This window comes from Zeugodacus cucurbitae, chromosome 5 (assembly GCF_028554725.1).
Source record: "Zeugodacus cucurbitae isolate PBARC_wt_2022May chromosome 5, idZeuCucr1.2, whole genome shotgun sequence".
Lineage (NCBI taxonomy): Eukaryota > Metazoa > Arthropoda > Insecta > Diptera > Tephritidae > Zeugodacus > Zeugodacus cucurbitae.
The window spans coordinates 973,645-998,729 of NC_071670.1; the positions used below are offsets into that span (position 1 = coordinate 973,645).

The 25,085-nt window shown below is 39.2% G+C and overlaps 1 protein-coding gene across 4 annotated transcripts in view; it reads right to left on the reverse strand.

Annotated features, from left to right (window-relative positions):
• The window catches only part of Mpp5_1 (protein PALS1), a 132,622-nt gene that overhangs the window by 38,267 nt on the left and 69,270 nt on the right, over positions 1–25,085 (reverse strand). The window contains exon 1 of one of the 4 annotated variants that reach the window (XM_054232192.1): positions 13,235–14,826. The exons of the other annotated variants lie outside the window; for them this stretch is intronic. Coding sequence (XP_054088167.1) covers positions 13,235–13,254 — 20 coding nt within the window. The 5' untranslated portion in view covers positions 13,255–14,826. Of the gene's footprint in view, positions 1–13,234; positions 14,827–25,085 lie in introns of those variants that run through there. 4 annotated transcript variants of the gene reach the window in all.

Sequence of the window (25,085 nt, forward strand, 5' to 3'; positions counted from 1 at the left end):
TAAGAACAATCCCTACAACCGGGAAACTAACTTTGTTGTCACCGAAATGACCGAGTTAAGTACTTTATTGCAAAATTAATAATTCCCTTCTAACTCTCCCCTTCTCTCTCTCTCTTTCTTTAAAGCGCTCTTTTGCTCTGTATTAACCCCTGTCTCATCAGCTATGCTGACTAACCAGCATGTCTTTAGCAAACAGCCGACGTTTCATTATTGCAGTTGTTGTTGTTATGCAAGTGAAGCACCTGTAGTGGCATTCCTACAAACCGTTCGAAAAGGGGTGATCCAGTCAATTGCACGATATCATCACCGCACTCAATTAAAGTGGATTTTGTGAACCACAGGAAATGAAATGTTACGAGTGACGCTTGAAGAGTTAATAAGGGAGAGCGTAAATGAATGAGGTTAGAACGGAGTCCTGTAAAGGGAATGGATAATGAAGAACAGACGGTGAGGAAATTGAAAAGTATACTGAGGGTATTTTGGTATCGAGAAGACTTGTGAAAATACAAAGGTCTTAATATAGTAAGCAGATTTGCAAGAGAAAGAGCAAAAGAATTTTGATGAAGGAATGGAAGGCGCAAAGAGGGTCACTTGGAATATCTAGTGGAATATCGAATTAAGGCGTATAAGAAACACACTCTCCATCCGTTTTCGCTATTTTTTCTAAGAAGACAATATTGCTGCGAAGAACGAATTCACACGTTTCGTGGAATTTTCGGAGGCAATGAGCGCCAACAATATGAGTAAACGTTTTCGCACCCAACTGAATGTTGCAACATCATGTCTGCCCCAATTGGCAACAGCAGATATGCATTTTATATGCAACACAAGCAACAGCAACACCGCTAAGCATTTGTCATGTAATCATCGACGAAAAGTGACAGCGCAGACTTGGCGCTGACACTGTGCAACGTCAAGTCTATAATAGCAAAGTCACGTTGCCAATGATGTGGGGCACAGTGTGCCGCAGATAACTGTACAAATGTGCTTGTTATGAGCGTGCGAGGTTCACGGAGTTGCCACATCAGCAAAGTTCAACTGAATTAGCGCAATGTGAATGTGAATGCCACATTGACTTCTGGGCGCCGAAGGGGGAATCTGAGAAGGAGTTTGCAGTTGCCGAAGACGTCTGCAGTAATGCATGCTGATTAGGGTCGGTTTAAAGGTATTAGGGGAGTATTAATACTCGGTTGGCAATGAGATGCCGCAGCCACAGAGCTCAGCTAATGAACAGGTGCTTAACGCATTGAGATGAGTTGCAAAGCCAAGTAGGGTTGAAGTTGTCACATTATGGAATTAGGTTAAGGAGAAAGACGACTGCGTATTTGGATGGAGTTGAGTGCAAGGCGAAAATAAAGGAATTTTAGAGGGAATTTATGAGTTATATATTTATAATCGACTGCATAATGCCCCTGAGGTAATCTAAAATATCTTACGACTCTAAAGGAACTCCGGATGAAGAAATGCAAATCAAGCGACGTTTCGTCGGAGTCGGTTGCAGCACCTTGTCTATAGATCTGGGATCTATTCTATACGCCATACGGCTGCCGCCGTTGCGCCCAACAAGACCTACTGGAAGTAAGCTATTTAAAGCCGAGGTAAAGGGATCTCAACTAAATACTTGTTCTCTGTCCGTTACTTCTCCCCACAGTCTCTCTACAAATACAACCCTGAATAATTTTGTATGGATTTTGAAGCAATTGACTTCCATGTAGCTTAAAATATGCACTGCAAATCACTGGAAGCACTTCACAGGCGGCACGCTTCAGCGGTTACCCCGTCAAAAACAACAAACAGTTGAGTCACTCCACCGAGCCAAATGTAGTTCGACTCGAACGACTTCGATGATAATAATACCAACAGTAGATATCATTTAAATGCATTGCTTATGAATAAATTGTGGCAACAACAAAAGGTGCTGAATTGGAAGCGCTTTTCTAGAGCGTGAGTATGTCTCGCTGCGGCGCGGAAGTGCCGATACACTTGTTGCAAGTTACGCACGAACACACACAAATGCCTGAGGCACCTCAAACTATGCCGAGGACACAGTGGAAACTCGAGGGTGACTAGTCGATTTCGACATTTTTGAATTATCAAAACTTATTTTCGAATGCACAGCGCGAGCGCATGCGCTTCTACAGCCGATGTCGGTGCAACAAATGTTGCCACTTTTTTTATTTCCGTTCTGCGCAACTCTCTAATTACCACTCCCCTGCCATAGACAACGAATTGTCAATGTGATTGCTTTGTGTTCCGGAAGTTGTCTGCCTGCAAATTACCGCGACGTTCATCATTCGACTGGGGACGTTCAACCACCGGATATATATGATGAATGTGTGTGTGCGCTTTTGAAAGTGGAACTAATGGAATTTTAAAAGTCACTAGAAACACGGTTTTCACTTGTAAATTAGTCAACAGCAAATTAATTTTTATTTATTTACAATCGTTCATTTACATTTTGAAGACTTCAGCAGTTGATAGAGTGTGGCGCCGCGAGTAAAGAGAGTGGTAATGACTTTGCTATTACTGTTTTATTGGCTTGGACGGTCACCTCCCAGCGTGAGGTCAACCGTGAAAAGACAAGACAAGGCAACAATGAGTCCCTAAAGATAAGAACTTAATCAGAACTTCATGGTTACGTCTGTTAAGCTCCACTGAGGTGTCCATCTCGAGATCACATATTATCATAAAAGACATAAACTAGTATGATCGAAAAGTGGTGAGTGTCTCTTAGTTATCTCTTGTTATTGCTTCTTGATCTGGGAAAGGTCCTGATGACTAGAAGAGTAACTTGTATGTAAGTTGACGAAAAATTTGGATATCTTCCTCGGCTAAGAGGAAGGAGAGCTATCCGGAAGACCAATATTTGAAGTAAAAATCTTACTCTGATGAATCTAAAAAGTTCTCTCAAAATCTGAAGGCAATTCTTTGAACTCAAGACGTTCCGTTCCAGCCGATGTGCGGACTTTCGAGCTCGTATTGTATTCGCTACCTTAGATAGGAGACGACAGTACAGCCTTTCTTTACACAAATTTTCGGCTAATAAAAGACGTTTTAATTGAAATTCTTTAGCCTGCAAAGCACACTTTAAACACAAGCAACAGCTAGATCCTCTTATGAGCATAACTAATGATGTTTCTGATTACTTAATGAGTTCATAAATCAAAACTGAATGGGAAATGTACATTCTTACGGCTACTCATTCACTTTGATCGACACTTGTGATCCTCTAAGAGCGCTATCAATCTCGCAACAAAGACCAGCATTTGCTTAATCTTTGACCCACTGACTGATTGGGACCTCACCGCCGCGTAAGTAATTGAAAGATGACGCTTGTGCGGTGATTTAATGCACCGAAATTAATGAACAGCGGAATATATTGCGTCAGCTTTGCTATCGGAGAGCTGAGGTACCTGCGTACCGGCCTACCTATCATTTCAAACAAAGTCGCCAGGCAATGAGCACAAAAGAACACAAAGAAAGAATCTATAAAACCCACATTACGCGCACACATGCGTCTACCTACTCCTGTCATTATCTATGATTTTTAGCCGTAAACTCCTTCTGAGTCATCGGCAAAATATACACCTCGTTTCTCAGGCGGATTACGAAGCAGTTTCTTTCGAATACATTGACTTGAGTAATCTTTAACGGCAAGCAACACCCACACACACACATACACAGGCGAAGCAGAAACAGATAATAACACACAATACAAGAGAATATCTATTGAAAAGAGAATGAAAATACACTGTGAGTCTTCCATTAGCAACCAAGCCGTGTTTTTGTTGGATTTATGATTTTTTGAAACATAAAATATTTTAATGCTAAAATCATAAAAACTTAGTGGGGAAAATATGCATTCATAGAGAATAGTTAAAGAATATACATATATCTCCTTTTAGAACTCTATCAAGAATTGCTGGCTTTCAATTTTACTAGGGTGCGTTAAAGGGCTTTACAGCTAAGGTGGCTAACATACAAAAAGTATATTTGTGGTCAATTCTGACTTTTCCAAGCGTAAAAAAATATTGCCACCTAGTATAATATTTCGAAAAATAAAAAATAGGGTTGCCATCTAAACTAAAAATAATTAAATTTCGAATATTTAAAGCAACAAATATTTAAATTTTGTTGTTTTATGCTTTTTGTGAAGAAATATTTGGCATTGAAATAAATAGAGTTGCCACCTTTTTTCGGTTGTTACTAAAAAGCAGCAACAAAAAATAAATAAAAATAATTTTTAACTTTTGGAATTAAATAAAAAATATTGAAATGCTCTAGTGTCTTCACACAACAATAACAACAACAACAGTAATTATTTAAATACGTCAAAAGGTGAGTAATAAAGTTGTGACTGTCAAGTTCAAAGTCACTCGCTGTTGCCTTTGTCTTGTAAACATTAGTTTGCAACTTAATTGATTTTTTGTTGTTGTTGTTGTAAGCATAATCATATTAATGATTGTTTTTGTTGTGCGCGTAAAAGGCAATCTTTTCCTTTGTTGACTGCGCAATATTATTGCTTTGTATACACAATATTTTAGCGCTAATTTGGCGTTGGCATTGTCTTAAGCATTATATGCATATTATTGCTATTGTTGTTGTTGGCGTTTTTGTAGTCTTCATGTAAGCTGACTGACTTTGAGTGTGTATCTGGTGACCAGCTCAGCACAATTGACGGTGATTTGCGGGAAAATCAAGTGATGAGGAAGTGAAAAGCGAATTTGATTTGCTTGCCTGCAGGTGTGTTTGCATTGAAAATATATCTCTGATTCACAAAATATATTATTTACACATATACATATATATTTTATGACTTTTTTATATATTTTTTTACACATTTATTTTTTATTTTTTGTTTTTATAATTTTTTTTATTTCATTTTTTTATTTTTTTCTCAGCAATTTAGAAGGCATTTCCAGACTGAAGTTCTCTAGCGTGTTTGTGAGAAAAAAAATATTTGTATATATTTATCTTCAGCGTCGTTAAGTCCACTTAATGTTGATATACACGCTATTAAGTTATTATCTTCATTAAATTACGCTTTTGTTATTGTGTATATAAAAAAAGATATGTAAATAAGTATGTATGTCAGTCTGTCAGTTGCGGCGACAAGAAAAATGTTTATAAATAAATACACAAAAGTATTTAGGGAGCTTACACTGCAGCTCTGCCAGCACACCTTCAACTCTGTTGCGGCTGCGCAGACTCATTAGCATTGTGACAAAGTGAAAAATGATTATTGTCTGGCGCGAATGCATTCAACACGCCTCTTCTTCAGCCAGCCAGCCAGCCAACCAACCAGTCAGCCAAGTAACAGCAGTGGAGCACAGCAAGCCCTTAGCATTACCAACGAACACACACACATGCACTGGTGTGCTTGAAACAAAGCGCAGCACACACGAAATTGCAGCTCAACTGCAGCGCGCCAATGAAGGGCCAATGAACTTGAAAGCTCACGAAGGTTCCAGCGAAACAGTTGCCCAACTGCTCACATATATACATATTCCTCCAACTGCTTGACTGCAGCAAATGCAATGAATTTTGTAAGTTTTTGTTGCTTTTGTTGTTTTTGGGCCATAGCTGCTTTTGAGTTTAGTCATGCTTAGTCGTGGCAAACTCGTGATACTGGCGCCACAGCTGAGTGGCTGTGACCGGAGTCGAAGGTGCACAGTAGCACACTCATACACCCATACCTGCAAGGGCCCATAAAGGCAACTATAATGTTTATAAATACATTTATTGTTATTGTCGTTGTTGTTGTTGCTGCACACTTAATGTGATTAGTTTGTTGTTGATTTTCGAAATTCGTTCAAATATATTTTCCATTCTTTAATTTCATTTTCTTAACATTTTCTCCGTAGTAACTAAGCTTATGAAAGTTCATGAGGCGCGCGATTTTCACGCTGAGCTCACTTACTCCGAGGGGGAAAATGCGCGCAATGTGACATGCAGTCGCTTCTTTGGTTGCATAACGGTACGTTTGTTTTATTATGAAAAGTGAAAATTATAAATCAATTACATTTAATTGATACGCTCGTATTCAACGTTTGTAGAAATTCACTTTAATTATGGCAAAATAATATAAATCAAGTGGAAGTGCTGTGAAAGCGGCGCAAAGTCGGAAAACGTGGGAAAGTGGAGCGAATTGCAGCCGTTATGTTTGTTGTTGTTGATTGAATATATTTTTTATATTATTTACCACAAAAGCGTTTACTAAGCGATACTGAATGAGAGCCCACGGATATGTTGCAGTAACTACTTCAAAGAATGTCGAAAAGCTTCTCTAAACCAACCTCTAAACTTTCGGTTCAACAACTCTTCTATCAAAAAAGAATACTCGAAGATTAGTGGCTCTAGTTCCATCGCCAAACAAAAGTCCTGTGAGCTGCCACGATGTCTCCAGAAGAATCAAAGCCAACCAGTTCCAACTCGTTTCGAAAGTAAACATAATGAATGAAACAAAAGACATCATCCTCTTCAATATCAAATTTCACTTGCTATGGTCTGTCATTACCGATGAATTTATAGGAATGTATAATCACTTTCTTCCTATCTTAATAAAACAGCTTCGAAACATGATACCAAAAGTAATATAACCTGACTGAATGGCACTTCGATGTATTACAGAAACTAAAGCTCGAATTGAACACACTTCTTCAAACAACAGTCGGTACGTAGACTTGAATGGACACGGATTTATAACCATACACGATTGTCAGCTCGGCAGGATTCCCCAAAGTATTTAGAACATTTAGATAATATTATCTACTAAAAAAAGTCTTTGAGATAGATGTACAGTTCCGAAGTCGTATCTCACAATGTTGAGATGCTTTGGAATCCAAGTAGAAACCATAAACTCTGTAATAAGAACGAATGTATCGCTTCTGAGCACTGTTCTGCATTTAAGAAATACTCAAGAAATACATGGATAGAATCTACTGTATGAGGAAGCGTTAGAAAATGAAAGGAACACGCTTGCAATCAAACTCTCCACCCTTTAAATAGAAAGAAAATACTGAAACACCGAAAGTTCATAGCAACAGCGGCCCCCGAAGACGCTTAAAACCAAATTTGTGACAGTGATTGCTTGAGAAATCATGGATATGATATCCATAACTCTTTGATTGGCATTTATTGCAGATAAATGTGATGGAAACCTAGCGAACGGCATGAAATTCAAGACAGCATCATGCATTACAATGGCGGAGGTGAATTCAAAAAAGCTCTTTACAAAATTAGTACATAACATGAGCCTACAATAAACAACTAATGCACAGAACAAAGCGAAGAATTCCAAAAAAAAGAACGAAAAAATAAAGATAATAAAACGCACAACATTCCACTGAAATTGTGATGCCGAACAATAAACGGGCTGGGAACAAAACAAAACAAAACATACGGCGCATAAAACACATGGAAATTGAACTGTGAATTCTATACGAGCCGGGAAAATAGCGAATAAAGTGCCGCACGAGAAAAAAACGAGACTGAAAAATAGTAGCGCATAAAGGAGGGTTTTATAGTAGAGCCCCAAGTGGCGCAGGCATACGGTTAAGGCGCACGGAATACAGCGTAATGGGTCTATGATGCTCGTAAAGACGGTACAGGGGTGCAGGCGGGCGGACCGACCGACAGAGGAACACGCAGTTCGTTAGCGTCGGATAGAAGATGAAGGAAGCAGCCAGTGAGCTGCAAGAAAAGCGGCGAGATGTGGCGGCTGCTGTGGACTGGATGACGGGGGAGTGGTAACAAATGCTGGCAACACAAATCCGAAATACAAACAATGAATGAATGGCAGATATACGAGCATGAGAGCACGAGACGGCACTGTGGAGGAGGCGCAGAGACGCTCCAACCGTCAGACAGGCAGCAATAAAAAATTACGCGTACAGCGGATGGGTGTGTAGGGCCCAGATAGATAGAGGGCTCAGCACAGAACCAGTTAAGAATGTTGAAATTGAAATAAACAAATGCAGGCGGGAAGGCGCAGCAATACACAGGAGGCACATTCGTATTGCGAGCAGTGGAAAAAGAGGCTAAGCTAAGTAGGCGAGAAGACGCGGCGACGCAAATAGTACGAGCATATCTGAATGTAAATAAGATAATATGTAAATGGGCTACAAACACATAGAGCGAGAGAGGTGAGGGCAGACGCCCGAAGAGAGGACACACATGGACAACTAAGTGTGCGTAAGAAAATACGGATTATATTTGTTTATTTATTTGTACTATGCGAGCAAATGCTAAAAGTAGGTTTAAAGCGTAAAGCGAAAGAGGAAATAAAATCGGAAAATAAAAGGCAAAAAAAGCAGTTCCAGAAGGGGAACGGTGTGCACCCGCTCAACGGCAATGGCAATGACGTGCGTTTTCTTTTTACAACAAACATAACTGAGTACGCGTGTGTGACGATTTGTTTTTGTGTATATTTGTGCGTGTGAGTCCTCGTGAGGCTGTGTGTGCGACTCGCCTGGCCCCGTTTGGTGGCAACACTTTTGGCACTAAAAATAAACAGCTCGCAAAAAACGACTGCAGGCGACAGCCCAGAGGATGACAAACGAGCTGAAAATAAAACAACAACAAAAACAGCTACAACAACAATAACAACAAGTTAAACACTCAAGCAGGCTTTCAAGCTCATGTACTCTTCAGCATGCCACAATGGCACACATGTCCTCGCACCAACACGCACACACCAGTAGAGAGCAGAAGCACCCACACTTGAGCGCTGCGCCACTCTTACACACACACACAGCCGTACATAGAAACGGTTCTTATGCATTCATGAAAATTCAAAAAATATCTACGTTCAAGTAGAAGAAGCTGAGGTGCGATGGAAGAGAAGTAGCAGAGGACAGCGCAACTAGGAAAATAACAGCAATAACAACAACATAAGCCACGTTAAGCCTTTTGTACACACAAGTCAGCTCAAATCTGAACTTGTTCAACGCCCATTTTTTCGAAATATCATTTCATTATTATTCACTTTGCCGGCATGAGAGAGCACAAAAAACACACTCAGCTGGTTAAGTGCTCGAGACTCGAGTCTCGTGGGTGTGGGTGTGTGTGCGGTTGAATACGCGCATTTCGTAGTGATTTTGTGTTGAAGCAGAAATCTGCATATAAATGTGAGTGGTTGAGTGCGTGAGTGTGTCTGTGTGTTTTTGCGATTTTGGAATTTAATTTTGAGTGAGTATGCCCTCAATCGGCTTACTGCATTTGTTGTTGTGGTTCTTATTTGAATATTTTGACTTTCGGCCAGCTGTGCTTGCCACAAAAGTAGGAAATTTAAATTTCTGGAAATTCAAAATTCATGGGAAATATTTCGAAAGCATTTGGAATTATGAAAAAAAGCATAAATATGTGATGAAAAGTTAGAACTAAATGCTAGTAAAGCATATATTCAACAAAATAGCTTTTTCATTAAACGGTTGAGAATTGTAAGTGAAGTGAATGAAATCTCTAAAATATCAATTTTCAAGATTTTAACAAGCTGAAACGCTTTGCAAAGCGCTCGATATAAGTAAAAATAAAATTATTAATATCTAAAATTGCCTTCCCCTACCTCAGCACTGCACCCTTCCCCCACTGAATACATTGGTATGTCCATATGTACGCGCTTAAAAGCAGTAATGCACGCCAACATAACTCCAATGTGAACGAAACACGCTAACAAAAACAAAAACTACAACAACAACAGAAAACCAACAGCAAGCTGAACTTCATGGCGTTGCATGATTCATCGTTGAGACATGAGCAAAGGGCAAGCGATATACGAACAATGGCAGTGACTGAATTTACAAAAACAAAAAAGGCAACAAAACATTTAAAACGAAAGAACGAAAAGCACGCCACAAATGCAGGCGAACATTTTTAAAGTAACTGATAAATGTGGCATGTAAGTGGGGAATGCACACACACACACACGAACCGACAAGGTAAGCGGCATGTTGGACGCTGCTTATGGAGCAAAGCCATATTTTACCACTCATATGTACATGAGCGCTTGTGTGGGTGTGCTTATGTGACTAAAATATGCGCGTGCTTTTGTGTTATTTGTAGGCTCGAGATCACGTGTGCGCGTGTGTGAGTGCTTCAAGCGGCAGCTTAGCTGCCACAAAGCAGGCAAGCACTTGGGTCGACCCAGCTGCAGCGCGCCACTTCACGTATGTACGTGTGTGCCACAGCCGTAAATGTATTTCTGCAATGCAGCGCGTCGCGTTGCATGCCACCGCCAGCAACATATTTGCACAGAAAAAAGAGGAGAAAAGCGAAAAAAGTTCTGCAAAAATCGCAAGTTTTTCGTGTTGCAGCTGAGCGCAATTGTGCCCACAGCCTGTACCGCCCCTTCTCACTGCCCTCTTCACTGTCGGTCGCTTAAGAACTTTCCGTCGCTTCAAATCACCTGAGAAAGTTGCATGTTGCAAGTTCGTAAAGAAAAAGCTTTGCTTTCCTTCTTCTGCTGCAAATCGCTTGAGCTGACAGTGAAATGTGTGAATTCTAAAAAACTTTTCGTTTTTTCGTAAAGATTAAATTGAATTTACTACTTAGAGATGTACTAGGTTTGTTTTTGAACAGTTTTCACTTCCTTTTGCTTATACACCCTCTCTCTTCGACCCACTCTCTCTTTGAAACTCGAAGCCTCTGCAGCTTCCGCTGTAAATCTCAGTCTGATTTATCGATTGTTTGAGAAGTAAAAGCGCGCATTATTTGTTTTTGTGATTTTCTACAACAACATTGACACAATAACAAATTATTGTTTTTGAATGATATCAGCGTCAGATATGGATAAAGCGCTATTGATATGAGTGCTCAGCCAGTTTGACATGTAAATCTCATAATTCTCTGAAGAAAGGATTGCAAGTGGTAGAAAGATCGGATTATAAGCTGAGGTGTGTTCTTTAATAAGAAATATGACATTAGATACTGTTTGTTGGTGATATTAACACACCCACTCTCATCAAGCAAGCATTGAAGAAGATATTTGGATAAAGTGAAAAGCAAAAAAATATATTTTGAACATAACATATTCAAAAAATAAAAAAGGCAAATATTCACCAAAATTTGTTTAAAAAAAAATTAAAAAAAAATATATATTTTATAATATATTTAAAAAATAAAAATATATATTAAACACAATTTTTTTTAATAAAAAAATTAAAAAAGTAAAACGTGAATAATTTTTTTAATTTTTTTTTTAATATTTTTATTTTATTTTATTTTTTAATATATTTTTAAAATATTTTTAAAGTATTATTTTTAAATATTTTTTTATTTTTTTTTTCAGTATGCAAAAAAATATATTTAAAAAATATTAAAAAAATTCAAAACTCGTTAAGAGTAATTTTTATGAAAAATTCCCCAAATCAGATCGCGCATACAAAAGGCACTTAAATCTCAAGCTGCCACCTTGTCGGTAGCGCAATCACATGCATTATCGTGTTTTATTGCTTTTTTCAATTAATTTTTTGTACATTATTCCCAACTGAAATTACCTAAAGCGCATCACTGCACTTAACTGGCGAGTCGTGGCGTCCCTACTTAGGCATTTGCCGATGAATTACAGTCACTTATCACGACATTTCCTCTTTTCAAAAAAACGCTGCGCCACACGCTGACACTTGGTATGCCAGGCGTTGCACACCACCCCACCACTACAAATATTGCATTTGTATGTAAGCGGGCGAACGCGCACGGAAGCAGCAGTGGCGCGGCGGCGGCAGCGTCTAACACCAAAACTAATTTACATGCATTTGGCATACGATTTTGAGGTATGCGCGACCGCTGGTGTCGCAATCGCTACGTGGTTCGCAATTAAAATTCCAGCTGGGTCCACTGCGCGTCCGCGCTCGTCGGTGCCACAGCCGCGCAGTCGCATTACGCTAAACACTACCGAAATGTTGTGTAAGTGCACCTCAGACACGCATGTTTGTTTATTATTATTTATAACTTTTTTTCTTTTACAAAAACAAAAGCAATTTAGCTGCATCGGTGTGTTTGTTCATACAAATTTTCAACGCGGCTTACTTATGGACTTATAAGCACGCAGCTTTGTTGGTACCTTGATTTTTTTACTTTTTTGTTGCTGTTGTTTTGATTTTTGTTCTGTACGGTTGCGTGTTGCGTGTTTTGAATTTTTAACGATTCGCTTTGGTTTATCAATTTCAAATTCAACGACTGAACTTTGTTTTTGTTTTTTTTTTCTTATTCTTCATAAATAATTTCATTGAAATTGTGCAATAAATAATAAACGAAGTGTGGGAGCGAATTCTAAGCGCAGGTATAACGAAGGCACGACAAGAGAAGCGAAGGGAGACAAGCAGGAAAGAAGTCACGTGAAGTGAAGGCACTGCAATGCTCATATGTTCGGCAATTTAGAGGAGTAGCTATTTCAAGTAAACAAATCAGTTGATTTTACTGTTATTTTGTTGGTAGGAACAATTAGAATGCCTAATACTCTAATAAACTAATGCTAAAAATGTTTTTTGATAGTAAAATATAGATAAACCTCTACAACCTAAGCAACCTAAATCTGAAGCAAACTTTTATAAGTCCGGTGAGAATTATGCAATAATTTATGCTAATGAATGAAAAAACGTATTTCTCTGGGACTACTAGAGGACCAAAGGACAGATAGACATGGATAAAGTACTCCACTGTGACTACTCTCCAAGCCATCCCATCTTATTATAACACATAATATTTCAGCAATAATATAACTAAAATCGTCAAACATTAGTCTTAAGATTTTTTTTTTTGATCCGATAACTCTATTAGGTGAATAAAACAGTACCTAAGACCCAATTACAGGAAGAAATGTATGTGTACGTTTAGACTGTGGAAATGTATATAATCGGTCATCAATTCGAAAATTCATACCAAGGGTACTCTGGTAATGGGGAGCTGATAAGACCATTTCTTCATTTGCCTGTTCACGCAAGCATTAACACTAATTTGATCAAATTTTAAATAATAAAACTTTGTTTTAAGGTTATTAAGCCGCTAACATATTAAAGATATTTTTCCTAAACTTGAGGGGAATTCCAAATTTATTGACTTCACGAACGAAATACATATATAAATGCAAAGTGAACACAAATTTGATAATTTTAGGTATATATTTCGACTTTTTTATATTAATATATATTTCTAATTATATTATTTATTATATGTATTTTCAATTTCACAGTTATTTTGACATAAATTTCCAGCCACTTCTGTGTAGATCACTTACCAATGCTTGAGTATACGCATTTTTATTTGATTTTCGCAAACTAAATGATTTTAGATGCCGTTGTTTTGTTGTAAATCGAAAACTCCGAAGAAATTTTTATGGATTTTCGATTCAGTCGAAAGTTTATAATGGAATGCGACAATTCACTACACATTTGTGTGCGATGTTTAATAATTTTTCAATTGTATAAATCTTTTTTTTATATATTTTTAAGTATTTTTCAAATATTGAATCACTACACACATGAACTTTTTGAAAATTGTGAAATTTTTTCAAAATTATTTTTTCTTAAATTCCAATTTATTTAACTAAATTTTGTTTATTTTTTTCAGTTTCAAGAATTTTAATTTCTCGTTCCTCATCACTGCGCATGCGCGACACACAAATGCGCTCAACACACGCTTGCAGCTGAATTTAATTTATATTTTCGAGATTTTTAATTACACTTTTGCTTGGAAAATCACAATTTTCACACTCGACAGCTTAGTGTGGCACTTGCAGCAACGCTCGTACGGGCGCGCACTGATCGGCTGACTGGCGTGGAGTATTTGAACGTTTCGGTTTCACTTTCGTTACTTTTTATTATTATTGCATATTTTTTTGGTCGCAGACGTTGCGCTGCATTGGCGATTTGCGACGATTTTCAACGAGTTTTTCACAGTTTTTCAGCGCGTTGAACGTTTTTGAGCGTAACGAACCGTTATGAAAAATCTGTGGCATTACAAAAATGCGGCAAAGATGTGGTCGCCGCTGTTGACGCCCCTAATTGGTGGTGCTGGTGGGCCAGGCACATGCAACATGGCACCGGTTTGGCAACAAATTGTAATGAAGTTTTCGAAAACAACACACGACGAAAAAGGTTTGAATATTTTCCAAACAAAAAAAGCGACACAAAATAATGTTGCATTTGCTGTTAGTGGCGCGGCAGTTGCTGATCGAACTCTTTTGTGCACATTCCTTTGCGCCTGCGCCGTTGCCTCTAATTGCCCGCTAATGTGGCGCTTTTCACTTTTCCGTTATCTGCTGTGATTTTCAAATCAGCGGCCGTTAAACCGAACTGTCACAGCGCAAAGACGACTGACTAAGCTGTGTAATGAAGCCGCTGGCTGGTAGATCGCTGCCGTTTTAGGGCAAAAACTCAATTTGAACGCGAATATTTCGACGTGTTTGCACATTTGTGGCACTTGATGCCTGTTGAATGCGAGTTGTTTATATTTTTTTACTTATTTTCTTCACTTTGATTTGCTTGTAATTACTATGCACTTTGTTGTTTTTGTTAAGTATTTCCGTCGCGTTTGCGCCGTCGCATCCGTTTGTGGCAAAGTCGCTTACAGACTGACAACGCCAAACCTGCTGCAATGCCAGCCGAGCTAAACGACATACACTTCGGCAACAAAGCGAATCCAAAAGTGCCTCTAAGCAAATACGGCGACAACAACAACGGCAACTAGCAAGCAAACAAATAGTCGCTTCGAGCGCACAGGTACAATGAAATCAAATAAAGCGAAATACAATGAGCAAACAGCGCGCACACACACATGCACACCCTAGCAAAGCAATAGTCAAACAATCAGAGGCAGCGCTACACACACGCGCAGGCACTCACACATTCGAAAAAGTACAACAATTGCAACGACGCGCAGCTCGAAAACTTCACATATTCTGCAGCTCGCCAACTTGCGCCGGTCCCAGGTGCAGGTACATTCACACAGACACATCGCTCGTTCGGCTGTCCGTCCGCGCGACAACAATGGCGCTCATACAAACTCAAGCCTTCGCAGACGTCGGCTGAGACGCGCGCTGCGACGTTTTCTTGCCGCCAGCAGCGTATTCAGTCAGCGCCGCTGCTCGTCTTCGCTTCCTCACCAACAACAACGCACTCAATACACAGCGCTGCTGTGTTCGTTGTTGTTTTTCGTCGTCTTGTTCGTCAGCGAATTCCACGAAGTCTATCTCAAGCGTTGCTTCTCAATTTACCTGCGACTGCTCGGAGGCTACACCGTAACAAATCCAATTCGAGTGAAGCAAACGCGGCTGGGAAATCGGAGATCGTATAGACGTTGGAATTTGAAGGTGTATACGGCGATGAAAGGATCACAGCGGAACTAACAGTGGAATGAGGATAGTCAGGAAGGAACTTTGGAGTTTAAGCTATCGACTGCCCCATTTGCAAAATGACTGGAGAAAAAGAGGTGTCTTTAATAAACTTGAGCCAAAAAATTACAATTTCCTAGTCGTTCTGCGTTGGAGAGCCATCCTGAATGGAAGTCTCCTGTTATACTATATATTAATATTTAATTTAGCCACTATTTAGAATAATAACTCAGAAAAAGAAGAAGGGGGTGAGGTTAATGGAACCATTGCGGTTTATTGGATTATTAAAAATTCTGGAAGAACAGACCTTGTGATCGAGCCTGAATTCAGCTTCCATGTGTGGAGAACGGATCCACATACATACAAGAAGGAAGTATTGACTTTTCGAACCAATTGCCGTAGAGAGCGTAACAAAAAGGAAATGGAATGAAGATCTGTCCAAAATTTACGTTATACGACGCGGTATAAATGGCATTAACTCAGACATTTTAGTTAACCAATGAGGCATGGACGAAGATGTTCCGAGGATTGTATAGTCTACATAAAGGAATGACTTAGATTTATATCCAGTCTTTTGTTTTCTGAAGTAAAAAGTGGGGAATGGCTCTGTACTAATGAAGGAAGGCGAAGTTCAGTGGGACATTACTTGACGTCAGATCGATTATTGTGGCGACGAGTTCGAAAAGGAAGATGCTAGCTTATGAAACCTTTTACTTTAAATACGAACCGTCCAATATTTTGAAGCCTTAGAAGTAAACAGAATCGTAAGTTGGTCTTTACCTCGATTTGGACCCTTATGTAGTGTCTTTGGTGGGTCTTTCTATGATCCGTGCACTCAACATTCAAATATATACGACACACTTTTCTGAAGAAAGTGATCTTCTATGGCAGAGAAGTTAAGACAGAGCTCAGATCGGCTTCTTAACAGCCGAAAAACTTGGGTTTATGTTCCAAACCAATCTGGGTATTAAGATAAGTGCAAAAAGAAACAGATCCAAACATCTCCTCACACATTTCTCTCACTGCATTGCAAACACAACTTCGGTCAAACGTACAATTGAAAATAATAGTCATGTGCAAAGCCAAAAATAAATTGAGACAAACTAAATATAAGAATGAGAATGTGAATAAGCCAAAAAAAAACCGAAAAAAGTCACAAAACGCAAAGTTCAGCAGCAACAACAAATTATGCCTGCCAGTCAAACAAAAATGGAAACAAAAAAGAAGGCTAAGAGATGAGCTAAAAATGTAAACACAAAATAAAACCAAAAACAACACAACTCAGACCCCCTGACACTGCCTTCGACGCCCTGCCACAACAGACCAGCACTGCAAAGTCAGCCGAGCACCTTCGCCCTTCATGCAACTTTAAGCAGTCGGCCACTTCATGCTGCGCCCGCTGCAAGTTGTATCGCTTGCAATTGCTGCAACTGGCCACTGGCGAACCGGGCAAACACGTCAGCTAATTTCGTACGTAAACAAGTGCCAGGAGACTCATATGTGACTGTGACTGGATGTGTGTGGAATGAGTGCTTCTCCGTTGCATACAACAACAACAACGGGACAGTCGATGCTTAGCTACACCAAGTTCACAGGTAAATAACAAGCATTCATTGTATTGCAACAACAACAACAACAGCAATAAAAAAACTCCAGAGTCAGTGCAATAATCAGTGCGCACAACAATAACAACAAGTCGAAAACCGGTCTTGTATTCCAACAGTCAATCATTCGTTGCGTCCGTCCATCATCTGTCGTTCAGAGCCACTCAACCGAACTCAGAGCTCGGCCAGTCTGTCGGAGCCGTAATCGTCAGACGTCGGCCGTCATATGCAACTCAAGGCGTGTAACTGACCACTGCAGTGCGGTGCGGCATGCAACACAGTGCATCAGTTGTGAGGCACACACACATACTCATGCCGATTGCACAATGGGCTTCGGTGAGCGAGTCGGGCCAATTGATTTTTATTGTTGCAGTAGCAACAGCTTAAACTTCTAATCGCTGGCAGTGTTGTTTTTGTAACTCGAATGCGAACTCTATCTAAGCCATGTCGTGTCGGTATGCGTTGCACGTAATGTGGCAAGTTGCTGTACGTAAATGCATACGTTTTAGTAGAGTTTTATATACTTATTTATATATAGAAATGCATGTTTGTTGTTGTTTTTGTGGTTTGTGACTTGCATGACCACAATTTGCTACGCTTACCGTCGCTTAGAGGCATTCTCATGAAATGCCACGTATAATCACGCATGTCCACACATACTTATGGTAAAGTGGCACCCTCAAAAGGTAATAATGGAAAAGCGAAAACATAACTTAAGAATAACAAAGAGAGGCTCGCACAAGCAAGCCGCCTTCTAAAGTCAGCTGCAACCACAGCAACAAAGCCACAGACTGCACACTTAAGCATGTTGCAATACAATTTTGTTTGCCACAGACGTTTTTCTGATAATTTTTTGCGAACTGATACTTTTTTAATACTTTTGAGTTGTCCCAAAAATATTTGTAATGTTCCGAAATAGAAATAAGATATGCTATTGGCTCAAAACTATTTTAAAAGTAATAATTTTATACAATTCTTTTGTTTTTAATATTTTTGTGCTGTCCCAAAATTTTAAAAAACGTCCCAAAATTTTTTGGAATGTCCCAAAATAGAAATAAACGATGGATGAGGATAAATTGACTCTAAAGCATTTCAAAGTATTATTTTCTTTATTTATTTTTATTTTTTTGATATTACTAAGTTGTCCCAAAACTTTAAAAAGTGTCTCAAATTTAAAGAAATCAATGATAATCGGCTGTAGAGCAAAATTTTGTTCATTTTTGTATCACATTTAGGAAGTCCTAAAATTGATTTCGATGACTAAAAGATGATTTGTGGATCGGTGTCCCAAAATTGTATCGAGATTTTTTTTTTGAAAATTAGGAAAAACTCAGATATGGTATCATATTAGATAATTTATCAACTTATTTCAAGTGTCCCAAAAACTTTCAAAGTGTCCCAAAACAGTTTACTCAGCATTATTCCATCGAAAATTACGTTTATCTCATGCACTGAGTTGAATGTAGTACACATTTATGTCCCAAAATTATTGAAAGGGTCCCAAAAATTTATTTTTAACATATTTTGGATTAAAAATCTAGCAAAAGGCAAAATCTTTTGATATGTATTTCGCTAATTTTAGCTTGCTTTTGTTGTCCCAAAACACTTCTTCAACCAAATCAGACTACTTCCTTGACTTGCTGTGCGAATTTCTATGCATTTCACGCGTGCAACACGCCTGTGACATGAAACATTGAACTCCTGCAAAAGTCCATCGAAACTGAGTGACACACGCGCTTGGCCTAAGTCGGCGGTTATTGGCACTTATGGTGTAAAATAGTTCACTGTTATTGTTGTTGTCGCTTCTGGCGGGCTGACACGCATGCCCTTGTTAAGGCAGCTAATATGGCAGCGTAAAACATTTGTAACAACATTTATGGCAACAGCTTGTGTAACAGCGCCTGATAAGCGCGGATTGTTGTCTTTGTTGTTGTTATAGTTGCTCAGTGGCACTATACTGTTCTGTACGGCACAGTACTGGTATTACTATTTAGTTTCTTGTTGTTGTTCTACGCGCGTTTTCAGCGAACTGTTGACGCGTTGTGATTTGATAGCTCACGCGTTGACGCCAAGCTGTTGCGAACAACAGCAAATGACAGCGCGTTGCGTCCACTCTTGTTGTTGTTTATTTATTTGTTTGCGCGTTGTTGCCGCTTAGCTGCCGGATTGCCGTTGCTGTTGCTGTTGTTCTTTTGAAGTTTTGAGTTCGCTGTGGCAACAACAGATTTTCAATTAAAATGCAGACTGTTTTACGCTCGGCACGAAAGCGTGAACGGTAATCAACAACAACAACAACTTTACAAATACAATAATAACATGGGCGTACCCATTTGAAGCTCGAAGAGGAGTGAGTTAATGAAATGTGAAAAAAAATTGTCACCAATGGAGGCGCATCCGAGTGAGAGCGCCGAAAATCCCCCAAAAATCCCCTTTTTACTAAATTGAACGCCCCTGCTTACCCGTTCGCTATGCTTACACACATAGAAACGAATCCTGTGAGGCTTCTCGGGATGCGCGTTGTGGCGCGTATTTTCAATTTCGAGCGCCTCAGCGCTAACTGTCAAAGTGACAGTTGCATTGACAGCGCTGTGTGGCATATGTGAATATTTGCGACAGGACAACAACAACAGCAAAAACCAACAACATTGCAAGCAACATAGTTGAAACGCAATGCCGCGTGGCAGCGCAAGGCAATAACAGTTGCATTGACTTCAACAACAAAAACAACAACAATAAATAATATTTGTTTTTTTTTTGTTGCTTCCTGCAACATTGTAGCATTGCGAGCGAGCGCGCGAACGCATCACATTTGTTGACACGCACCCGTGAGAGTTGTTTGTTGCATATCGCTGCTGTTGCCACTGTTGTGGTTGTTGCTGTTATTATTGTTGTAATTTTTTTATAGCGCGCATAGCTGTCGCCATACGTCAGCATTTGTGGCAATCATGTTTATTACCATTTTGGTGCATTATTTTGCTATCACTGCTGTTGTTGCTGTTGCTGCTGGTGGAATGTACGCACCACTGTTGCGCCACCGTTGTTGACGGCTGCTGTTGCCAACTTTTGCAATTTCTTTGCGCGGCCAGCGACTTGTAGCGCTTGGGGAAGAAGACGACGAAGCAAAGGAAAAAGCAACAACAAAAACAATATGCAATAACAATAACCGTTGCACTCAGACTGCGAATTGCGTTGTTGCTTGCAACTACCAGCGCCGTCAACTTGAGTTTATTGGACTTTGCACATACAGACATTTGGGTGCGGTAACACAGCCAAACACATGCATACTCACGCATAGCCATGCAATTTCTTCGTTTATGAGTGTGTGTATGTGTGCGTTGTTTATTAATTTCTTATGCGGTCATTATTGGTCAGCGCTGCCGTGTTGCTGCAAGTCACGTTGGCGGTTTGTTTTTGTTGTTGCCGCTGATTGCAGAGACCAAACGCGGTCGGTTCGCATCATACGCCGCGGCAGCCAAGTTGGCAGCTAATCAAAGCGATTATTACAAACATTCTTACATAAATACCTGCTTCGAAGTGAGTTAATATGAACTGTTTTTCACCGCAATAACTGTAATTTTAGAAAAATACCGAGGAATTACGTAAATATTTGACCCATGAAGTGTGGTCAGTGAATGGGCTGCTTTGAGAGAAAATTGATATGACAGCGCCATCTATGAAACAGCTTTGAGAGGCTTCGATGAAGAATTTGATCTCCACACTGCTTTTTAGGAAAGTTTCCGAGCTTCCAATGACTATGCTAGCTTCGTTTAGACATTCTATTAGTTGTTCAAGCTTACGATACCGATCCGAACAGGTGAGGTCGCTTCAAGAGCATAAAGCTCCGACAAACCTACGCTTAGGACTAACGAAATGACCTCGTCACAATAAATAACAATGGTGTCAGTCAGTTTTGTCGAAGAAAGCGGTTCAAAACCCGTCCTTTTCCTCTCTCTTTTCATCTCTAGTGAATTTCGAGTTAAACACCGGTTCAATGGAAATTGTTGTGGAGCATCGAGAATATTACGAATACCCAAACTCCGTAAAATAACAACTTCATTTTCAGAAGTCGAAGTCAACTAATTAAGTGCGCCGTAAATATGAAAGCCATTCGCATGAAGTTGTCACTACCCAATGAAGCGCGAAGATGGACGTATGGATCGCCGTAGCAACTCAGGCGTGAATGAAGAAAGTCCCATTACGGAGAAAGACAAGGCAGAAGAAGCCAAAAATTATTATTTATTTGCTGGCCACAAAGTCCAGATTAACCACACCTGATAAGTGAGAAGGAAACTGATCCGATCCAATTACCACACAACGCACAACGAGACACGCAGAGCCCAAGCAAACCCGACAGTTGGTGTGACGCGCTGTCGGCTGACAGGCTGGAGCGCTGATTCGAAGGTTAAACAGATAGGCAGGTTGTTGCACAGAAATCAGAGTGAAGTATGAATATGATACTTGTGGAGAGAGATGCAATGGGTGCACCCCGCGCTCGCAGACACAAAGTTACAATAAGGTTTGTTGGTGTTACTGAAAGATTTCATGATTTATTGATGGGGAAATTTGATAGCTTAATAAAAGAAAGAAAGTGTTGTAGCAGTGAGAGAGAGGGAGAGTGTGGGAGTGTTTGAGAGTGCGTGAAATTAAAAGGGTTATAGCGCTGCCGCAAATTGAAAGGTTAAGTTGGGGCGTGAAATATTGATTGAAAGGAGAATTAGTAAGTTAAATTAAAAAGTAACAATCACAAAATTAGCTAACAGGATAAGAAGTCAAAACTTTGAAAAATATAATAATCTGTGTTAGAGAGCCAAGGAACCCTCGGGTAAAGCGTACACATCAGAAAAAAGAGTTTGAAAGTTTTTGAAGCTTTAATAGACAGCCGAGAAAGAGAAAAGCTTAAAAGCCTTTGAAGCTCTGAGGTCGGTTATTTCTGTAGGTTTCACGTATTTTCTAAAGGTTGTAGGTCTGGACCCTGAAACTTTACTTCGACAAAAGTACAAGAGTAACTAAGCCGAGTAAAGCCTCTAGTCATGCTCGAAAGGATCCACAAGTTTGAACATGGACTGAGAAGATGCAAAAAAAGTATTCCAATTTAAGAGGTAAATTTAAACCCAATTTAATTTCGCCCAAAAATTGCAATAAAACCGTTATAAGCGTTTAAAAATACATGAATTGCCACGAAGAGCGATAAAGAGCTTTTAATAGCACTATATTACTCGCACACAAACACGCCGGCAAATATGTTTTTTTATATTACTTCGGCAGTTAATCGCTGCGCGGCTGCCGACGCTTAGCTCTTCACCACGAAATGCGCTCAGCCGCCACACGCCACTCCAAACGCGTCCAATCAATACAATTTCAATGACTTTTGCGCTAACGGTAAAATTTATTGCGAATACTCGAATTACCAATAAAGTGGAAATAACAACAACAACAACAACAACTAACAGACTTCCTCATTCATTTTAAAGCAACAATAACTAGAACAACAACAACAAAAAGTTATAATAGTAAAATTACAGCAAAAGTGTTTGAGTGTAATTAAAACTTCGTCGTTGCATGGCAGAAAAAAATATAAATATAAATATTAATAAATGAAAATAAAAACAAAAATACAACAACAACATTGAGAAGAAGAAGCAGCATGCAAAGCAAAATATGCGTGAAAGATAAAATTGTGGCTCAAACGCGCTGCTGCACGTCAATAACCATAATAATAACAATAAAAATAATAATAATAATATCTGCGACGCGCGCCAGCGATTAAAAAACAACAACAACAACAACAATAAAAATAAAAATAATAAATTAATGCAACAACTTTAATTACTCACAAAATTGCAAGCGATGCCAACGCCAGCGCTTTGTTGCATTATAAAAAATGTTTATTGCCACGCAGTTGCAGATGCGCGCTGCCAACGCAATGCATATAATCTGGCAACGCTGGCAGGCAATAATCATAAAAAAGCAGTAAATAATATGAGCGAATTGCAAGCGGAAATGGAAATGTGATGGAGTGAATGAGTGGAGAATGGCGCGCTGAGGGGCAAGTGGAAGCGCAGAAAGAAAGAAGCGAAGGAGGGGAAGAGAGGGGGAGGGAGAGAGCAGCGTGCGATGACAAAGATTAAAAATCGTATAAATAATGAAAACAATAACGAAACAAAACAAAAAACGTATGCCAAAGGATGAAAGTAATCGAAAACACAATGGAGACAAAATGAAAGCAACAACAACAACAATAAAAGCAATGAAATGGAAATAAAAAAGTTTTGCGGAAAAAATATCAAAAAAGTGGCAGTGGCAGTGGGAAACAAGTGCGTATGCCTGAGCCACTTCATTTGAGGCCTTTCATGTGCGTTATTGCTTATATTAGTACATATAAATATGTATGAATGTATATATGTACTAGGATGTGCGTGGCATTTCTGCCTCAGTGTGTATGTGTGTGGCAAGTTCTCCACATTACAACTTCCGGTTGCAGGTGGCGTGCGCCGACAGTATTTAATGGGAAAATAATTTTAAAAGCAAAAAACAACAATAACAAAAGTAACAACAACAACACCAGCAATGCCACTGTTTGTGCCACAACAATGATAAAAGCAATAAAATATCACTTGCAGACACCGACACAGTCACACACACACACACGCGTAAACATGCAAATAAATTATAAATTGTAAAGTGGCCGAAAGGATGACGAGCTGACTGCCGCATATTTACAAAGGCCATGTATGCGCTTGCAAATAACGCTATGTGGGTGGTGGCGAACGGTGTTTGAGTTGCGTGGAGGCGCATGAGATATCGATTGGCCAACAGCAATGAAGTGAAGCGAAATGGAATGAAATGAAATGAATTGAAATGGAATGGAATACTCAAATACGCATAAATAACACACGGCCGACAGCAGGCGACCGCAACAATGCGGGACAATAACAACAAGTGCAAAGGTATGAATTGTAAGGACGTCGCAATCGCAATCTTCGATTCGATTGTGTGTTGTGGCAGGAGTAGTTGCTTTTATTATTTGAAGAAGCATAAGTAGTTGGAGGGTAGGATATGGAGGGAAGAGAAAAAGAGATCCATTAAAGGAGTTTCAAAATATTTGTTAATGTAGAGGTGAGTAGAGATTTTGAACTAAGTAAGTCAATGAAAAAGTCCTTAGAACTGTCAAAAACTTTTAGACGGAGCCTATTTGTATTCGGAAGAAACCATATTATTGCTTCGGAAGCTCTCAGGTCAAACTAGTAAATATGTATGGAATATATGGAAACGACTGCAAAAAATATTTCTACTTAAAATTTTACCGGAAAAACTTTTTACTCTGGGTTTTTGGATATCATTGAAAAAAAAGAGACAAACAGTTAGTTTCCAAAGAACCTGGGAACTGCAGTTCCCTTAAGATTTCAAAGAAGTTACAGCTTCAAATAAGTTGACTTTCTGATACAAAAAGATTCTCAAGAACCCGTAACTAAACCAAATGACGAATTCTCGGCTTCCACTACATAACCTATTCTCAAATATTGCTGCTAAAGTGATAAACTATTGAGGAGAGATTCTTAAAAACACAGAACCCTTATAAGAAAGCTTCGTACGGACTCATTTTCGATGATATATTGAGGAGACCAACTCATTTAGCGTCAAAATTTTAATAACTAGTTATACAAAGACATATTTATAAGTGTGTGAGTCTCAAGCCCGTATTTGTTCTCTCGAACCCGCATACACAGGCATATACAAGTGCAAGTTCAATTGCGCAGCAAGAAATTGTTTGAAGTGCCACTTGCCACAAGGAAAATTTTGTGGCAGCTAACAACAATTACATTCTTCAAACACACTCACACGCATATCAACATGAAGGAGGCAAAGCAATTTCTAAGCGATTCAAAGCAGCACTATTTCCCGGTTTAAGTGCAGAAAGCATATTCAAACATAAATATATATATGTATATGTATATGTGTATTTTCTTTAAATATTTGTAGTTGCCTTAGTGCTGAGTCCTTTGCTGTTTCGTCCTGCGACAAGGCGCAAATTTTGTGATTTTGAAATGTGCTAAATTTGGTATATTTTTGCGGTCTATGATATAAATATATATATGTATGTATATGTAAATGCATGCGTGTGTGTGTGTAGTCAGCATATATTTGAGTGAAAT